This window comes from Trachemys scripta, chromosome 16 (assembly GCF_013100865.1).
Source record: "Trachemys scripta elegans isolate TJP31775 chromosome 16, CAS_Tse_1.0, whole genome shotgun sequence".
Taxonomy (NCBI): Eukaryota; Metazoa; Chordata; order Testudines; family Emydidae; genus Trachemys; species Trachemys scripta.
In genome coordinates, this window is record NC_048313.1 from 12,858,094 (window position 1) to 12,873,210 (window position 15,117).

The following is a 15,117-nucleotide window of genomic DNA, read 5'->3' on the forward strand; positions in this document are numbered from 1 at the left end:
TCTGGGGGCTGTAGTGGTTGGCTGACTCCCTGGAGGGGTTCCCCTGGGGGGGAGGTGGGGTCCCTGAGAGCAGCGGGGTGGGAGATTCTCTGGGCTGTTGCCCAGTAGGAGGGTCCCTGGGGACCGGCCGAGGGGAGCTCTCTGGGGTGGCGGGAGGTGGGGTATAGGTGCGGGGGGATAGTAGGGAATTGTGCAGAGCTGGGGGGCCTGGGGCAGGGGACAATGTGGTGGAAGGCAGGGAGGAGACTGGGTTGGGCAGAGATTGCAAGTAGGTGCAAACGGCAGGGCCTCGGCCCTTGGGGTGTGGGTGAGCTTCCCCTGGGGCCGGTGCTGGTGGCAGCGACCCTGTGGCCAGCGCTCCCTGGCTGGCCCAGAGGTGCATTAAACGGGCTAGTGAACTGGGGCCGACTCTGCAGTGGCCAGGATCCAGCCACACGGGGACTCTCCTGTAGCCAGTCCCCAGCCGGCTGGGGAGGGAATTCCCCATGGGCTAGTGCTGCCAGCTCTGGTCTAGCCAGGGGGCCGGAATTGAGCCCGTCAGTGGGTCTCCTCTGGCGTGGTGGGGACTGGGAGGTGGTTACACGCTCTGCAAGTTAGATCCTCTTCAGCTCCTGGGAGCCTCTCTTCCTCCAGGTGCAAATGCCAGGCAAGGTACTGCAGTGACTTGGTTTGGTGCAGCTGTCAAAGATGGCCCAGGTCAGGAAGAGTCCGGAATGGGGGTCCTTTGCCCACCCACCTCGGGGCAAGTGGAAAGGGAGCTGCTCCCTGGACGGGAGCCAGCCGCAGCTGGGAAAGGAGAATGAGCCGTCTGCCTGGGACAGGCCAGACACACGGAGCCACAGCAAGATCCCTGTCCTGTCCAAAAGCCGCCTGCCGCCGGACTTCCAGCAGCTGCACCGGGCCTGGGAGAGCCAGTTCCAGAAGGTGAATGGTGGGTGAGGGGGAAGGTTTGGACCGGCCTCGAAGCACCATTTGTTGGCTGGTCCCTGCGCCCGAGAGAGAGCTGCATGGAAAAACACCTGGGGCATGACCGAGAGACAGAGCAGGCCCTGTGCCAGGCTGGCAGCTGTGAAGCCGAGACCCCTATTTATCTCTCTTGGGGGTGGGAGCTGGTACGCTCGGCTCTCTTCCGCAACAGGGTCCTGGTGCCCGTCTGCTCCCGCTGATTCACAGCCCCGCTTACCAGGGGCAGGGCAGACTCTGGTGCCCCAAGCCCCCGGGAGCATGGTGTGACATGCGTTAACTGCCCAGCACGTTAGTGTTGATCAAAGCTTAAACCTCTTCCCGGGGGTGCTTGTTAGCAGACAATCCGACTCTGGTGCATCTGATCCTGGCTGGTCCGATGTGCTAGCCAAGGCCCCCTCTCTCCGGGTCATACTGCCACGGCTGTGATCCACTGGGAGCAGAGCAGGGTGTTCCAAGCCCCCCTGCTGCTGGGATGCTGTGTTCCAAGCACAAAATAGCCCAAGTTTGTTGTGCTGCAGCTCCGGGGCTATGGACAGGCTGGAGGGGAACGCCCCTGGTGTGACGCTAGCGTGGCACCAAAATCCTTGTGAAAACGAGAAAAGGGGTGTGCGGCGAAAGTAGCGGGTGAGAGCGAGGAGCAGGGGAGACCGACCCTGGGTTCTGTAGCTGGCTTTGGGACAGGGAGTGTGGTCTAGTGGTCAGGGCAGCGGCTGGGAGTCAGGCCTCCTGGGTTCCATTCCCATCTCTGTGACTGATGTGTGATGTCAGGCAAGTTGCTTCCCCGCCTAGTGCCTCAGTTTCCCCCACTAATGGGAATGCGTCTCCCGCTCCACACCAGAGAAAGGGCACACCGCGTCCACGCGGCGTAGGTACGCCTGGTAGCGAAAGGCTCCGGCAATGGGGAAAGGCTCTGGCCGCAGGGTCTGACACTCGATAGCAGTGTAGACATGAGGTGTTGCTTGGGTGCGTAGAGCCATGTAGGGGCATACCCGGGGGGGATCAGGTGTGCATGGCACTCAATTCACCTCGGCTGGGTCTCGCTGTCTATGCTGGGGTGTGCAGCGTTCGTCCTCTGCGTGCCATCTTCATCTCCCCGGTGCTGCTCCTCGCTGCCTGGTGACTGTCTTTCTGTCCTGTCCAGGGGAAGGCTGCCAGTAAGAAGCCCTGTACGCAGACCTGTCCCTTTAACCTGACCTGCAAAGGGGACAAGTTCCACATTGTGCCCTGCGCTGATATGACTGCAGCCACGGAGCCGCTGGCGGGATCCCCCAATCCGCTGAGCAGAAACCAGCCCAGAGGCCCCCTGGAGGAGATACAGCTGGGGGCAGCAGCGCAGAAGAACGCGCCAGGCAGCAGCGTCCCCAGTGGCAAAGGTACCACGGCAGGGCCGGGCTCTTGTGCCGAAAACCACTGCTGGTGCAGTCCCAGCCTCTGCCAGCAGGGGCCCCCCGCTCATTTCCTGACACACCATCTCCTGCTGTGATGCTCTCACATCTCACAAGCTAAGCAGGATTGAGCCTGGATGTGGGGTGGATGGGAGACCTGGCGACAACTCTGGGAGCTGCAGGGAACGGGCCTGGCGACTGGTAATTGGTGCCCCTTGCACTGAGTCAGTGCTGGCCCTGGACCCCGTGGGACTGGGGTGCTCGGCTGTAGGAACAGGGCAGGGGGATGCTGGGCGCCCGGGGCGCTGTGCAGGTGGAGCACCGTCTTTCTGATGAGTGGCGAAGCCCAGGGACTGACTACCTCTGCCAGGTGCCGCGGCACATTTCCCAAATGCCCAGACCCAGTACCTGGGCGCTGGGACACGTGTCCTGGCCCAGAAAGGGATTCCGGGGGAGAATGCGCTGCGCTGGCGGTGTCCGCTGCCTTAGTGATGCCTTGGTGTCTAGTCCTGCAGCGTTGCTTTGCGCTGTGAACTGGCGGCAACACTCTGCCCCAGAGGTGGCCGCATTTCAGTGCAGGGTGATCTTGTAAAGCATTTTGGGGTCCTTCAGGATGAAAGGTGGGATGAAGGGGGGAAGCTACCTGTGGGTTAGTGGTTCCATTTCAGCCCCTTCACCACCGTGGTATCTCTTGCAGAAGTGGAGTTCGTGGCTGACCCGGTGGCTTTGGCCAGCATCCTCTCCAATGTGGGGTTGGCAAACGGCACGCTGGGTGTGGCCAGGAAACCCAGCCTGGCCCGGCGGGTCCCTCTGAGGGGGAGCAGGGGAAACTCGGTCCACGCCAGCGGGAGCGCACGGGTAAGTCCTGTGCCCCAGGGCCCCGCTGTGGAACCAGCTCCCTGCTGAAGCTGGTGGCTCCGGGCTGAGCTGGGGCTGTGACGGCACTCAGCAGGGTCAGCACAGGTCAGCTAATGCTGATGGGCCATGGGGGGAGGAGGCTCTTCTTTTCAAGGGACAGTGTTATGTCCTCCTTGTAAGCATCCCTTCAGAGCAGGTGGGACGGCTTGGTGCCAGTACTCCTGGGTTCTACCCCAGCTCTGGGAGGAGAGTGGGGTTGTGGGGGTGGGAGTCCTGGGTTCTATTCCTAACTGGCTACGTTGCCTCAGTTTCCCCATGTGTAAGAGGGAGCCGATGGCCTCTTTTTTATGGTGGGCTGAGGTCTGAGCTCCTTTGTCTGTAAATTGCTTTGATGTCTCGGAAGTTCTGACTTGTCTGCTTTTCTCCTGACCACGGCGAGCTCGCAGCCCCCTCGCACTAGAGCTTTGCTAAGGGGTGGGTCTGGGACCCACTTTCCTAACGGGCCTCCCCGGCTGCTTCTCTCTTCCCCCCAGACTGTGAGTGGCTCCCTGTACGTGGCCTCGGGGACCCCTGCCTTGTGCCCGGATCCAGCCCGCATCTCCTGCTTCTCCCGACTGGCGCCTCAAGGTACAGCCCCCTGGCTCCTGCAACTGGGGGCCCGGACGGCCCTGGGTAGGGCGGATGGAGCAGTGGGTGAGCAGCCGCCCCAGGAAGCTGCCTGCGTGGGGGAGAAGGGAAGGGAGCTCGGCAGCAACTGCTGATCCTGGGCCCTTTGGTGTCGTTAATACAGCGTCGATTGCTCCCAGGCCTGCTCTTGGCTCTGCCCCCGGGGGCACTGCCCCCACTCACCGCCTGACTCCTGCCCTCTCTGCTCTGGCCCCCAGACGCAGCTCGGCGAGCCACACGGGATCCTGCTCAGCACCGTGGCCTGCTCCTTAAATCTCAGCAGATCCGGGCCCTGTCGGAGACGCTGAGGGACCTGGGGTCCCGTGCCCAGCCCGCGGTGAGTGCTGGCTGTGCTGGTTCCAGCCCTCCTCTCTGCCTGGCTGGAGATGCCATGGGAGGGTTTGGAGGGGCTGCACTGGGTCCCAGCTCTGCAGAGGGGCGGGTGCTGGAGGAGGCTGTCTACCTCCAGTGCTTAAGGAGCCACTCAGGAGCCCACAGCTGGGAAGGGCCTCGCGGGGGTGGGAGGGTGCAGGGGACTCCTCGTATTAGCCTGGTTCCCTGCGCAGCCCATGTCACTGGGTTCCTCTGCTCCAGAACCCGCCCCAGTCATGCCTGGCCTGGGCCAGCTGCCCTCTGGTCCCGCGGCCCCTCGGGGTGGGTCACCGTGGGGCTGGATGCGTTCCGTGGGCGATGGGGTGCCCGTCTCCAGGGTGGCTCCGACGCACCAGTCCCTTCAGGTGGGGGCAGGGCGCTGTGGGTACCATGTGCCTGCCCAGCCCCCCTTGAACCAGGGTTCTCTCGGCGCCAGGGGCACCCTGCTCTGCAGAGACTTGGCGCAGGGGCGAAGGAGGCGTGTCGGGGCCGCCCGCATCCCATTGCCACAGCAACGCAGCGCAAACCAGCCGGGAGCCAGGAAGCCGGCGGAACCAGGGACCAGTCCAGCAACGGCAGGCCGGGGTCCTCGAGTGATGGCAAAGCAACGGGGGGCAAGGCTGGCACTGGGGGGCAGAGTGCAGCCCACAGGTGACGGGAGCGCGCCATTAATGGGTAGGGGGGAGGAACATACCATTAACTGCCCATCGCTGCTCTCATGGCTCCATGATCAGCTGGGGGGTGCCCAGCTCCCAAGGAGCGTCCCCAGCCGGCACTGGCCCCGGAGCCAGGTTACAGGGATTAGATAGCGGGGCCCTGGTTTGTGCTGACACCCGGCCAACTTGCTACACACAGATCCCAGCCCCCTGCTGGGATCCTGAGCTGGGGAGCCTGGGACTCGGGTGGCAAAGTGCCCCACACCTGCCCTAGCCGGCAGGAGTGGGGAATGAGCAGCCCCTGTTTTCTCTGCTTCAGCAGCGGCTCAGCCTCGAGGAGGGATCCCATGGGAGCATCACAGACAGGTAAGAGGTCATGTCCTGTTTGCCTGGAACAGAACCCAGGCGTCCTGACCCCCAGCCCCCCGATCTAATCCACCAGACCCCCCCCCGCCGAACCTGGGAAAAAACCCCCGAAGCCCGGCCCCCCACCCCAACCCAAATCCCATCTTGCCTTATGAGTGATGCAGTGTCGGGCGCTTCCACAGGGTGCCGTGATTCACTGGTCATGCGCCCCGTCCCCCGCCCCATGGCTGCTGACCAGGCTTGGAGGGGTTAGACTGGGATCCGTCGGTGTCAGAATGTGGATTTCACGGGAATCCGCGGACGCGCCACCCGTTGGAAGCGTGGCCGGGCAGAGCCAGAGTCGCCGGCCGGCCCTTCCTCTGCGGGGCTGGGCGCGTGATGTCCGTGGTTTGTCTTCTAAGTGTTGCAAACGTTTTGAATCTCGCATAATGACAGGTTTCAGAGTAACAGCCGTGTTAGTCTGTATCTGCAAAAAGAACAGGAGTACTTGTGGCACCTTAGAGACTAACAAATTTATTAGAGCATAAGCTTTAGATGCATCCGAAGAAGTGGGCTGTAGTCCACGAAAGCTTATGCTCTAATAAATTTGTTAGTCTCTAAGGTGCCACAAGTACTCCTGTTCTTCGTTTTGAATCTCGACGTCTACAGACACCAAGTAATTACTCTCCACTCCGCTATTGTCTGATCTCCCCCATTGGCTGACCCTGCAGCTCTGAACATTTAAATCCCTGGAAATAGGGGCAAACGCTGTAAAACCGTGACATTAGCCATTGGCAACGTAACTGAACTGGACTCCTACCAAGCCAGTTGCTGACCGTCTCGTCTCCTCTCCCCGTCCCTGCAGAGGAGTTCGTGCCGGACCCGGACGCCCTGGCCAGCGTCCTCTCCAACATGGGGCTGAGCCACGCTGCCCTGGGGCCCACGGGGAAGCTCAGCCTGGCTCGGAGGGTGCCAGTGAAGGGGCCGCGGGGCGTCCCGCCCTCCACTCAGGGGAGCACCACGGTGAGCTGTTCAGGGGTCTCGAAGCCTGGCCCTCGCTGGGCTCATGTCTCCGTCTGGATCCCGCTGGGGCGCTTCGTGGGATCCACACCCGGGGGGCTGGCACCAGTGGGCAGGAGGATTCCAGCAGCTGGGCTTGGCCCAGACAGCACCTGCAGTGCTGGGGGTTAGGTACAGGCAGGGGGGTTGGGGTCGGCTCAGCGCCCCGCCCTTGCCATCTGCAGCGCAGAGGGGGCTGGCTGAGACTGCTTCTCTCCCCCCTCAGGGCAGCAGGACCTCGCTGCTGAGACCCCAGGGCAGCATTCCCCCGGCGGGCGACTTCGGCCGCACCTCCTGCTACTCCACACTGGGACTTAAAGGTACAGACCCCTCCCCCGCGCCTGGGGGGAGCTGAGCGGGGAGGGTCTGTTTGTGCTTGGCCTCTGGGGGTTGCTGCTTATGCATGAGCCACAAGTTGTGTGTGTGGGGGGGGGTCTGTGCCAGGGTTCACTGCCCTCAGCCTCCCCTTCTCTCCAGGTGTTGAGGCCCCGGATGGTCTCCAAGCAGCCCAGCTGGCTGGCACGCCCAGGACCCGGGAGATCAACCGCTATTTGCCCTTTGGCTCTGCCCGGAGGGTGCCCGTCACGCAGCCCCAGTCCCTGGTTTGTACACTTGGGCGGGGCAGGGGGTGGGAACCTCCTCGGGGAGGGGTCGGTCTGTGCAGCTCCTGTCACCCTGACCTGTCAGAGCATCGCCCTCTGCTCAGCTGCTCCCCACCCTCACCGAACATGAACCATAGATGGGACTCAGACGTCCCCTGGCGTCTGCCCAGGGCCTAGGGGTTAGAGGAGGGGGCTGGGAGCCAGGACTCCTGGGTTCTGTCCCAAGCTCTGGAAGGGGGGAGGGGAATCTAGGGGGGGCTGGGAGCCAGGACTCCTGGGTTCTCTCCTTGGCGGTGCCGCACTCAGTCTCTCTCCCCTGTCTGTCAGGCAGGGGGCTGCCAGGCTGGGCCCTGTTCAGCTCTGCCTGGGGTCCATGTCCTAGGGTGGACTCACTGCAGCGCCTGGTTCTCCAGCCAGGGGAGCCCGAGACGACCCTGGCCAGTCCGTGTGGGGTGCAGGGCGGGGGGCAGCCCCAGTCAGACCCAGCCCCGTGCGCTAGGTGCTGTCCACATGAACCCTTCTCCCCGTACAGCGTGGCACCTGCTTCTCCACCCGCCGCCTGGCCGTCTTCCCCCGCACGCCCCGCACCGCGGAGGCCCTGGACAAGCACCCGGCCCAGGGAGCACTGCAGGTGGGAGGGGATGGGGAGTTGGGGGGCGGGTGGGAACAGGGACGGTCCCAGGGCGCTGTACCTGGATGGGGAGGGGGCTGTTGTGGGGGCAGTTGCCCTGCTCAGGGTCTGAGGGGTGGGGTGCCCCTTTGCTGACAGGCGGGCTCTGCCAGCCCCTGCCTCCCCGGAGCTGAGGTGAGCCGGGCTCCTGCCGGCAGGGTGGTGGGAGTGGCTATGGCCCGTTGCCCGCAGGCCTTCGTTGATGCCATGTTCCTATCTCTAGCCCCCAGCCAGGTGGGCCGGTGGCCTCTCCCCGGAGCCCCGAAGCTCTGACCCCGATGATTCGGCCCTGCCCTGGGTGAGTGCCCTGGGCTGGGGGGGTTGGGGAGACCCAGACGGGGGGGGGGGAAGTGGGGGGTTGGCCCAATGCCAGCTGAGCCCATCCCGCTCTGGGAGGGGAGGGAAGGGGGCTGTAGTGGGTCTGACCAATGTCATGGGGGCTGAATGACCGCCCCCCCATCCTAGCTGAATTTGGGACCCCCCCACATGGCTACCAAGAGCGGGGGGGGGGGGGGGGGGGTGCTGAGTGGGGGTTGGACTGGACTGTCCTGCAGCTTGTGAGAAAGATCATTCCATGCCCAGGCGGGGGCCCTGCGAGCGCAGAGCGGGGTGGGGGGAACCTGGTCCCATGCCGCTGACTGTGCCTCCCCCCAGGAGAAGATCGTGGTGCGTCTCTTTGGAGACGGGGAGAGCCAGGCAGCTGTGGAAGCGTCGGTGAGGAAAGCGCTCGCGCGGCCCGGCGAGGGGAGCAGCAAGGTGCAGGTAAGGGGGGCCTGGCTCCTTCCTGCCGGCATGGGGGGGAAGCCCCCAGTCTCCCGGGGAGCAGCCTGGCCCGAGTGGGGTGATGGGGCTGGGCTGGGGGGTCCTGTTCTGACTCTCTCTCTCCCTCCCCCCGGCAGCGCATTGAGTTTCTGGCCCGGCTCCTGCGGAAGGAGGTGGAGGGGGCAGGCGGCTCCTCCAGCCTGGAAGAGCTCCAGAGCCTGCTGGCTGCCTGCGCCCCGTCGCCCAGGCCCCCCCGCACACCCCCTCCCCTGCCAGCAGCCGGTGTGGGGCCGGAGCGACTCCCCTCCCCCTCTTCGGGCCAGGGGCCTGAGCTGGGCCCTGCCAGCGGGACGACGCCCCCGGCCAGCTCTGCTGCCTTCCCTGCTGCGGGCACCACCCTGACCTTCTCCTCCCAGCGACCCGTCTGCTCCCACCCCCTCATCCGCTCCCTGAGGTCCCCCGCCGCCAGCGGGGGCGCTGCAGGTAGGACACGGCTCCAGTGCCCCACGGGGGAACCAGAGCCTCTTTTGCCAGGTAGCCGGCAGACCGGGGGGGGGCAATGGGGCGCTGGCTCCAATTCATTGCTGCAGCCCCTGTGGCTGGCCGGACGGCGGGGACAGGACAGGAAGGACTCTGGGCTCCAGGCCCCCGGGCGGCTCACGCTCACTCTCTCCTGCAGGGGCCAGGGCTGCCCCCACCACTCCCCCGTCCCGCGTGGCCCTGGTGAAGCAGCGGCTCGGGGACCTGCTCAGCGCCCCCCAGCGCTTCCAGGAGGCCTGCCTGGATGACGAGTGTGCCTTCTACACGGGCCGGCCCCCCGCCCGCCTGCCCCCTGCCCCCCGCTGCTGCACAGACCCCGTGGCCACGCTGCTGCAGGCCCAGGAAACCATGGTGAGTTGGGGGGACTGGATGGGGGTTGAGAACGCTGGCCCCTCCCCTCAGTGTTTGTTCCCTAGGGTCTCCTGCATTTGAGGGGGTGGGGGCTGAGCCCTGGTGCCAAACCGACTAGTCCCTGGGGAAAGAAGAACTGAATCAGAACTCCTGGGTTCTCTCCCAAACTCTGGGAGGGGTTGGGGGGTGGGTGGGAGCCAGGACTCCTGGGTTCCCAGCTGAAGGCACTGGGCGGGGGAGCGTGTGTCACATGGTGAGATTCCCAGCCTCTGTCTCTTCCCTCCAGCACTTTATCCCCATCATGCAGCCGGCACCTGGTGGCTCCCCGGGGGAAGCCGGGAGCTCACTACAGGCAAACCTGCCACCCCAGTCCTCGAGATGATGGAGGGGAACCGGTGCCCACCTGGGTCCTGCCCTGGATCTGTGCCCCCTTGGCAGTGTCGTTGCAGCGGCTCCCCCCAGCACAGGTGGGGCCTGGCATACCCCCCCCGTCCCACCGGCCAGGCACCTCCCGTTCTTCGTTCCAGGGGCTCGGGGGGCAGGCCCCGTGTCACCCCTGCTGCAACCCAGACAGCCCCTCCCTGCACCGGCCTGTCAGGACTCCTGACCCGCAGGTTGCTTCTCTAGCCAGCCCCCGACCCCTGGCTGCAGGCGCTGCCTCGAGCACCTGTGGGTGAGCGCGTCGGCCCAGCTGCTACTCGGGCCGAGCCTGTCGCATCCCCCGTGCTCCAGAGCTGCCAGCCGCCCCCAGCCCGGATCGCAGGCTCTGGGCCTCTCCGCTCGCCCAGGTGATCTGCAGGCCCGTCAGCGCCCCCTGCCCTCTCCAGGACTCCATGTGCCCAGCCCCCATCCACCCCCTCTCTATTTATTACCAGCCCAAAGCCCTGGGGGGCTGGGAAGCCGCAATCTCCGTTTTGAATGACGAGCTGTCTGTGACTATGGCACTCTAATAAAGTATTGTTTACACTTGGCTGTTATTGTAGGGTCTCCTGTTTCACTATAAGCTCTAGCCCCCCACTCCCCTCCACCCGCCACTGGGGAGTGCTGTAGGGCTGCGATGGGCCTGGGCTTCGGGATCCCTGGTAGGACTGAGACTGACCCGCTTGCAGAAGTGTTAACCTGTGGAACAAGCTGCAGCAGGAGCGGGGTCTGTCCCTAGCATTCCCCTGCCCTGGGAGCTGAAGGAGGCAGGGACTTGCCTTTGCTGCAGCCTGGGATCACCAAGGGGGGGGGAAGACACCCAAACTCCAGGGGGATCACTCAAGTCCTGGGGTACCTGTCTCCTCTGCCTAGGGCGGTTACATTGCCACGGCCTTGGCAGCTGCCCCCCTTCCATCGGGGGCTGTTGCTGGGGTGGAGCAGAGCTGCTGTTCATCACCCCCCAGAGCTCAGAGCAGGGGCCGAGGGAAGTGAGAGGGCATCTGGCTCCCCCCACTAGGGCCTGGGAAAATGCCTGGGCAGGGTAGGCTCCGCGTTTGCCTCTGCCCAGAGCTGGCTGCACTTAGCAGGGCTTGGGCCTTGGCAGATCGCGCCTGCGGAGGGGAGCTGGTGTGGCAGCTGCTGGCCACCAGGCAGCAGCACAGACCAGCCAGCTGGCTGTCTAGCCAGGGGCAGTGACCCACTGGGCGTCTGTGCTTGCAGAGTGCCCTGGGGGGGTGTCAGGCTAAGCGTGGGCCGGGCAGCCAGCAGTCTGGGCTGGGGGGGGCAGGGGCAGAGAGTGTGAGCTGGGCCTAGGACTCCTGGGTTCCATTCTCATCCCTTCCCCCTGCCTCACTTTCCCCAGCTGTAAAACCAGAAGGATCCCAACCCCCCTTGGGGGGAATAATGAACCAGGGATCACCAGAGCCCCCGCAGCAGCTGGGTCAATACCATCCCTGTGCCCAGAGGGGAAACTGAGGCAGAGACACACAGTGATTTGTCTGAGTCCACAGGAGAGCCCGCGTCCATCTCGGTTTGTGTTGTGGTGCTCGTGCCTGGCTGGGCTGGGCTCCGAGAGCATTGGTCAGTGGGAATGTGGGGTCAGTGTCCCTAGGGGCTGCCCCGAACATCCCCATACACCCCCTGCCCCTGCTGGGCTCCTTCGCCTACGCAACCCTGGGCCTGGCCAAGCGGGCAGGGCTGTGTGCTCACTGTGGGGATTGTCCCGTGAGAGTGTTTGGAAACTTTCCTGCGTTCTGCCCCATGGGGGGGGTCCCACTAGCCCAGCCCAGGTTCACATGGGGGGCACCCTGCTAGTGCCGGGAAAGGACAAAGGGGGGCTAGACCCAGCACCCCGGGAGGGCAGGAGAAAGGGAGACGCTGGGCTGGGTGAGAGAGAGGGGGAGGGGGTATGCACAGCCCCTGGCAGGGCGAGATGAGGGGTGCAGGGCATCCCTCAAGCAGAGCGGGATGGGAGGGTGGTGACCCTGGAGCGCATGGTCGGAAGGGTTGGGGGCTGCAGGGAGCTCCTGGGGGAGCACCCAGGGACGCCAGATCTGGAGCAGGACCCGCACGCAGAGCAGAGCGCGGACCTGGCCCAAACAGCCTCCAGTCTCAGCCCTGTACTATGGGCTGGTGGGCACGTGTGCCCCCCTCCCCCAGGAGCGGCTGGTTGAGTGGGGGAGAGAACAGCTAGGCAGAGACAGGCTGCGGGTGGGGTGGGGGGGAGATTCTCCCCCATGCTGCAGCGGATGAGCGAACACCTGTCGAATGCCTGGCCTGGCGGGGCCCAGGGCCCTGGCCCTGTCAGCGCTGCCTTCCCAGCCTGATCTGCCAATTACCGGCGTCCCGGTGCGGCGGGCGGGGAGCTCATTACAGTCGGGCACTGCTCCGCAGCTATCAGCACGGTGACAGGGCCAGCCGGCGCAGACGGGGGGGGACGGTACTGGGCCCGTGTGTGCACAGCCTGTCTACCAGCACACACGTGTGCACCTCGAGCATCCCCGCCCGGGGGGAGCCGGCAGCCTGCATGTCCTGCTGGGGCACCAACCCACAGAAACACGTGTGCCTGGAGCTGTCACGGCCACTCGGCAGGCCCCGCTGGCTGGTGGATGCGCTGCACACGCTACATGTATGTACAGGGCTGGGAGACAGACACGTGTCTAACACGACTGGAACATGGATGCCCAGGTCATGCTATGTGCATACAGACAAACGTGCGGGCAGGCACGCTCCCCATTCAGTGCAGGCTGGGGGTGGCCACGCTGCCCCCCCACAAACACCCAGGCACAGGGTCAGCGCATGGGGTTACCACAAGGGACCCAACTACTAGTGTGTGACCCGACATCTCCTAGCAGGACACTGCACCCCGGGCTGGATGGCAATGGGTGGGGCACTGCACCTCGGGCTGGATGGCAATGGGGGGGCACTGCACCTCGGGCTGGATGGCAATGGGGGGGGACACTGCACCCCGGGCTGGATGGCAATGGGGGGGACACTGCACCCCAGGCTGGATGGCAATGGGGGGGGACACTGCACCTTGGGCTGGATGGCAATGGGGGGGTTGGTTGCTTTGTCTCTCAGGGCAGTTGGCAGGGCGAATAGGAGAACTAGCAGGGCTCAGAGCTGCCAAAGCCCAGGGGTGCTCAGAGCAGGACAAGGGGTGCATCAGTGTGTGTGGGGGGAATCTGGGGAGTGCCTGAGTGCCCCATCTATGGCTTTCCTCTCTCACCACCATCAAAGCCCCCGGTCCCCTCCCCACGGCTTCCCCCTCATCTGGCCAGGGTGGGATCAAGGGGGGATCTTGTGAAAAACACCCCAGTGAGAGGCATGCCCACCCCTGTGCAACGCAGCTGGTGCTCAGCTGCCTCGCCCCACCCCAGCAGTGGCTGCATTTCCACCCTGGGCAAGTGAGTGTTACCCCCCCACTACCCCACTTGCAAAGTCGCACTCATCCCGCCCAGACACTTGTGCTGACCAATGTGGTTAATTAACACTAATTGGCCAAGTAAAGGAGCTGGAATTAGAGAGGGGTCTGGGAAAATTTTCTTATAGCTGTGATCACCCTGACAGCAGTACCCTGGTGGGACCCCAGCACTGTGAACTTCCCCACAGCAGTGTCCTGTGTTGCGAGCTTCCTGACAGCAGTGCCCAGGACCTCAGTGTGCTGAGCTTCCCGACAGTAGTGCCCTGGGTGTGCCCTTCTCAGCAGATGTGTCACTCCTTGGCGAGGACTCCTCAGTGGTCAGCGGGGGGGGAGGTGGGGCACCCCCAGACCCTGGGGAGACAGAGAAGCCAGGAGAGCCCCCCGCCTGGGGCTGGCAAGGAAGGTATGAAAGCACCGGCAGCCACCTTTGTGGGGGTGGAGGGGCCATGAGCATTTGCGGGCCAGGGAAGGAGCCAGGATCCTGGAGCAGGGACTTGGTCACACATATTAAATGCCTCAGCGAGGGAAGGGCGGGCGGGCAGGCCTGCAGCAAGGAAGGGGTTAACGAGAGAGGTCAGGCCCAGGCCCAGAATCCTCTTGGCCTCAGCCGGGGTCTCTGGCACCTCCAACCCACCCACCCCCCGGCGTTGTGGGTGCTGATGGCTTCTGTTACTGCCCAAAGATCCCGGCTGGCCCCAAGTGCTGCGATCAGGGACCCAGCCAAATCCCAGCTCAGGGGATTGTCCTTCCCTTCGGGTCTTCAGCTGGAGACGGGCTCCTCCCTCACGTCTCGGCAGTCTTGCAGTGTGGCAGTTAACCAGCCGCCGCGCTTCGCCCCAGAGGTGGCTGCCGATCAGTGGTGGGGGAGAGCCCTGTGCACGGTGGCACGGTGGCAACAGAGAAAACCGTCCAAGTGCGAGTCCAAAACCCGAGTATTTTAATGGCGGATCAAACACGGAGCCGGACGGGGCGGAGACGCGGGTTCGAGGGGCCTGGCGTGTGCGGCCCCAGGCGGGATAATGGCACCGAAGGGGCCTGGCATCCGCCCCAGTGTGTTCATCCGGACAGTTCGAACGGTCACTGCGCAGCTCCCTCCCGAGGGCCGGGCTCGGTGAGCAGCCAGCACGTGGGGCGTGCATGCAAGGGGCAGCGTGTGTGCCTGTGTGTGTGCCTGTATGTGCGTGCATGTGTGCATGTGTGTGCACACATGAGTGTGCACGTGTGTGTGTGTGTGTGCAGAACTGCACTGCTGCACCAGAGGAAGGGGTGCTGAGGTGGGGTGACGTCTCTGAGTGTGCAAAGGAGACAGGGCAGGGTGTTGAATGGGGGGAGGGGAGCTGAAGACTGGGTGAGACTGAAATGGGGGTGGTGACTGGGGTGACGGGGGGGTGAAGGGGAAAGATGGAGCAAGGAGGATGAATTGGAGAACACCCCATGCACGTGCAAACACACTTGCACACACGTGTGCAAACACCTGCACCAATGCACATGCACACTTGCATACACGTCCCCCTGCCTGCACAGCCACGTGTCCTCGCTCAGACATGTGCCTGCAAAGCACACGCGTGATACGCACACGCCCTGCCACCAGCCCAGGTCTCTCTCGGGCAGGGAAGAGCCACTGGGGTGGCTGGGCCTGGTGGTTGGCTGGTGGGTGTGTGGGAGGGGGCGTGGGGTGAGCAGGCGTGGGGCTGCGATCAGGAGTGTTTCTGCAGGGGTGTGTGGGGGAGGATTCAACGGGGGATGTGGTGTCTATGTTGGAGCAGCAGTGGGGGGCCATGGTGGAGCAGGGGGGTGTTGTGTGTACGGGGGGGAGGGGAACAGCAGTGGGGGCCGTGGTGGAGCGGGGGTGTGTGTGTGTACGGGGGAGGGGAACAGCAGTGGGGGCCGTGGTGGAGCGGGGGGGGTTGTGTGTACGGGGGAGGGGAACAGCAGTGGGGGGCCGTGGTGGAGCGGGGGGTGTTGTGTGTAGGGGGGAGGGGAACAGCAGTGGGGGACTGTGGTGGAGCGGGGGCGGGTGTTGTGTGTACGGGGGAGGGGA

General features: G+C 64.5%; 1 protein-coding gene across 1 annotated transcript; it reads left to right on the forward strand.

Annotated features, from left to right (window-relative positions):
- The first annotated feature begins 221 nt into the window (after window positions 1–221).
- Window positions 222–10,200, forward strand: TROAP (trophinin associated protein). Its single transcript, XM_034793070.1, is given in 16 exon segments — window positions 222–924; window positions 2,108–2,339; window positions 3,049–3,209; window positions 3,743–3,836; window positions 4,094–4,212; window positions 4,684–4,898; window positions 5,223–5,269; window positions 6,114–6,271; window positions 6,534–6,627; window positions 6,785–6,909; window positions 7,442–7,540; window positions 7,803–7,877; window positions 8,234–8,341; window positions 8,479–8,894; window positions 8,896–9,232; window positions 9,519–10,200. Coding segments are annotated over 16 exon segments (2,613 nt in total). The 5' UTR covers window positions 222–687; the 3' UTR covers window positions 9,615–10,200.
- Window positions 10,201–15,117: the final 4,917 nt, after the last annotated feature.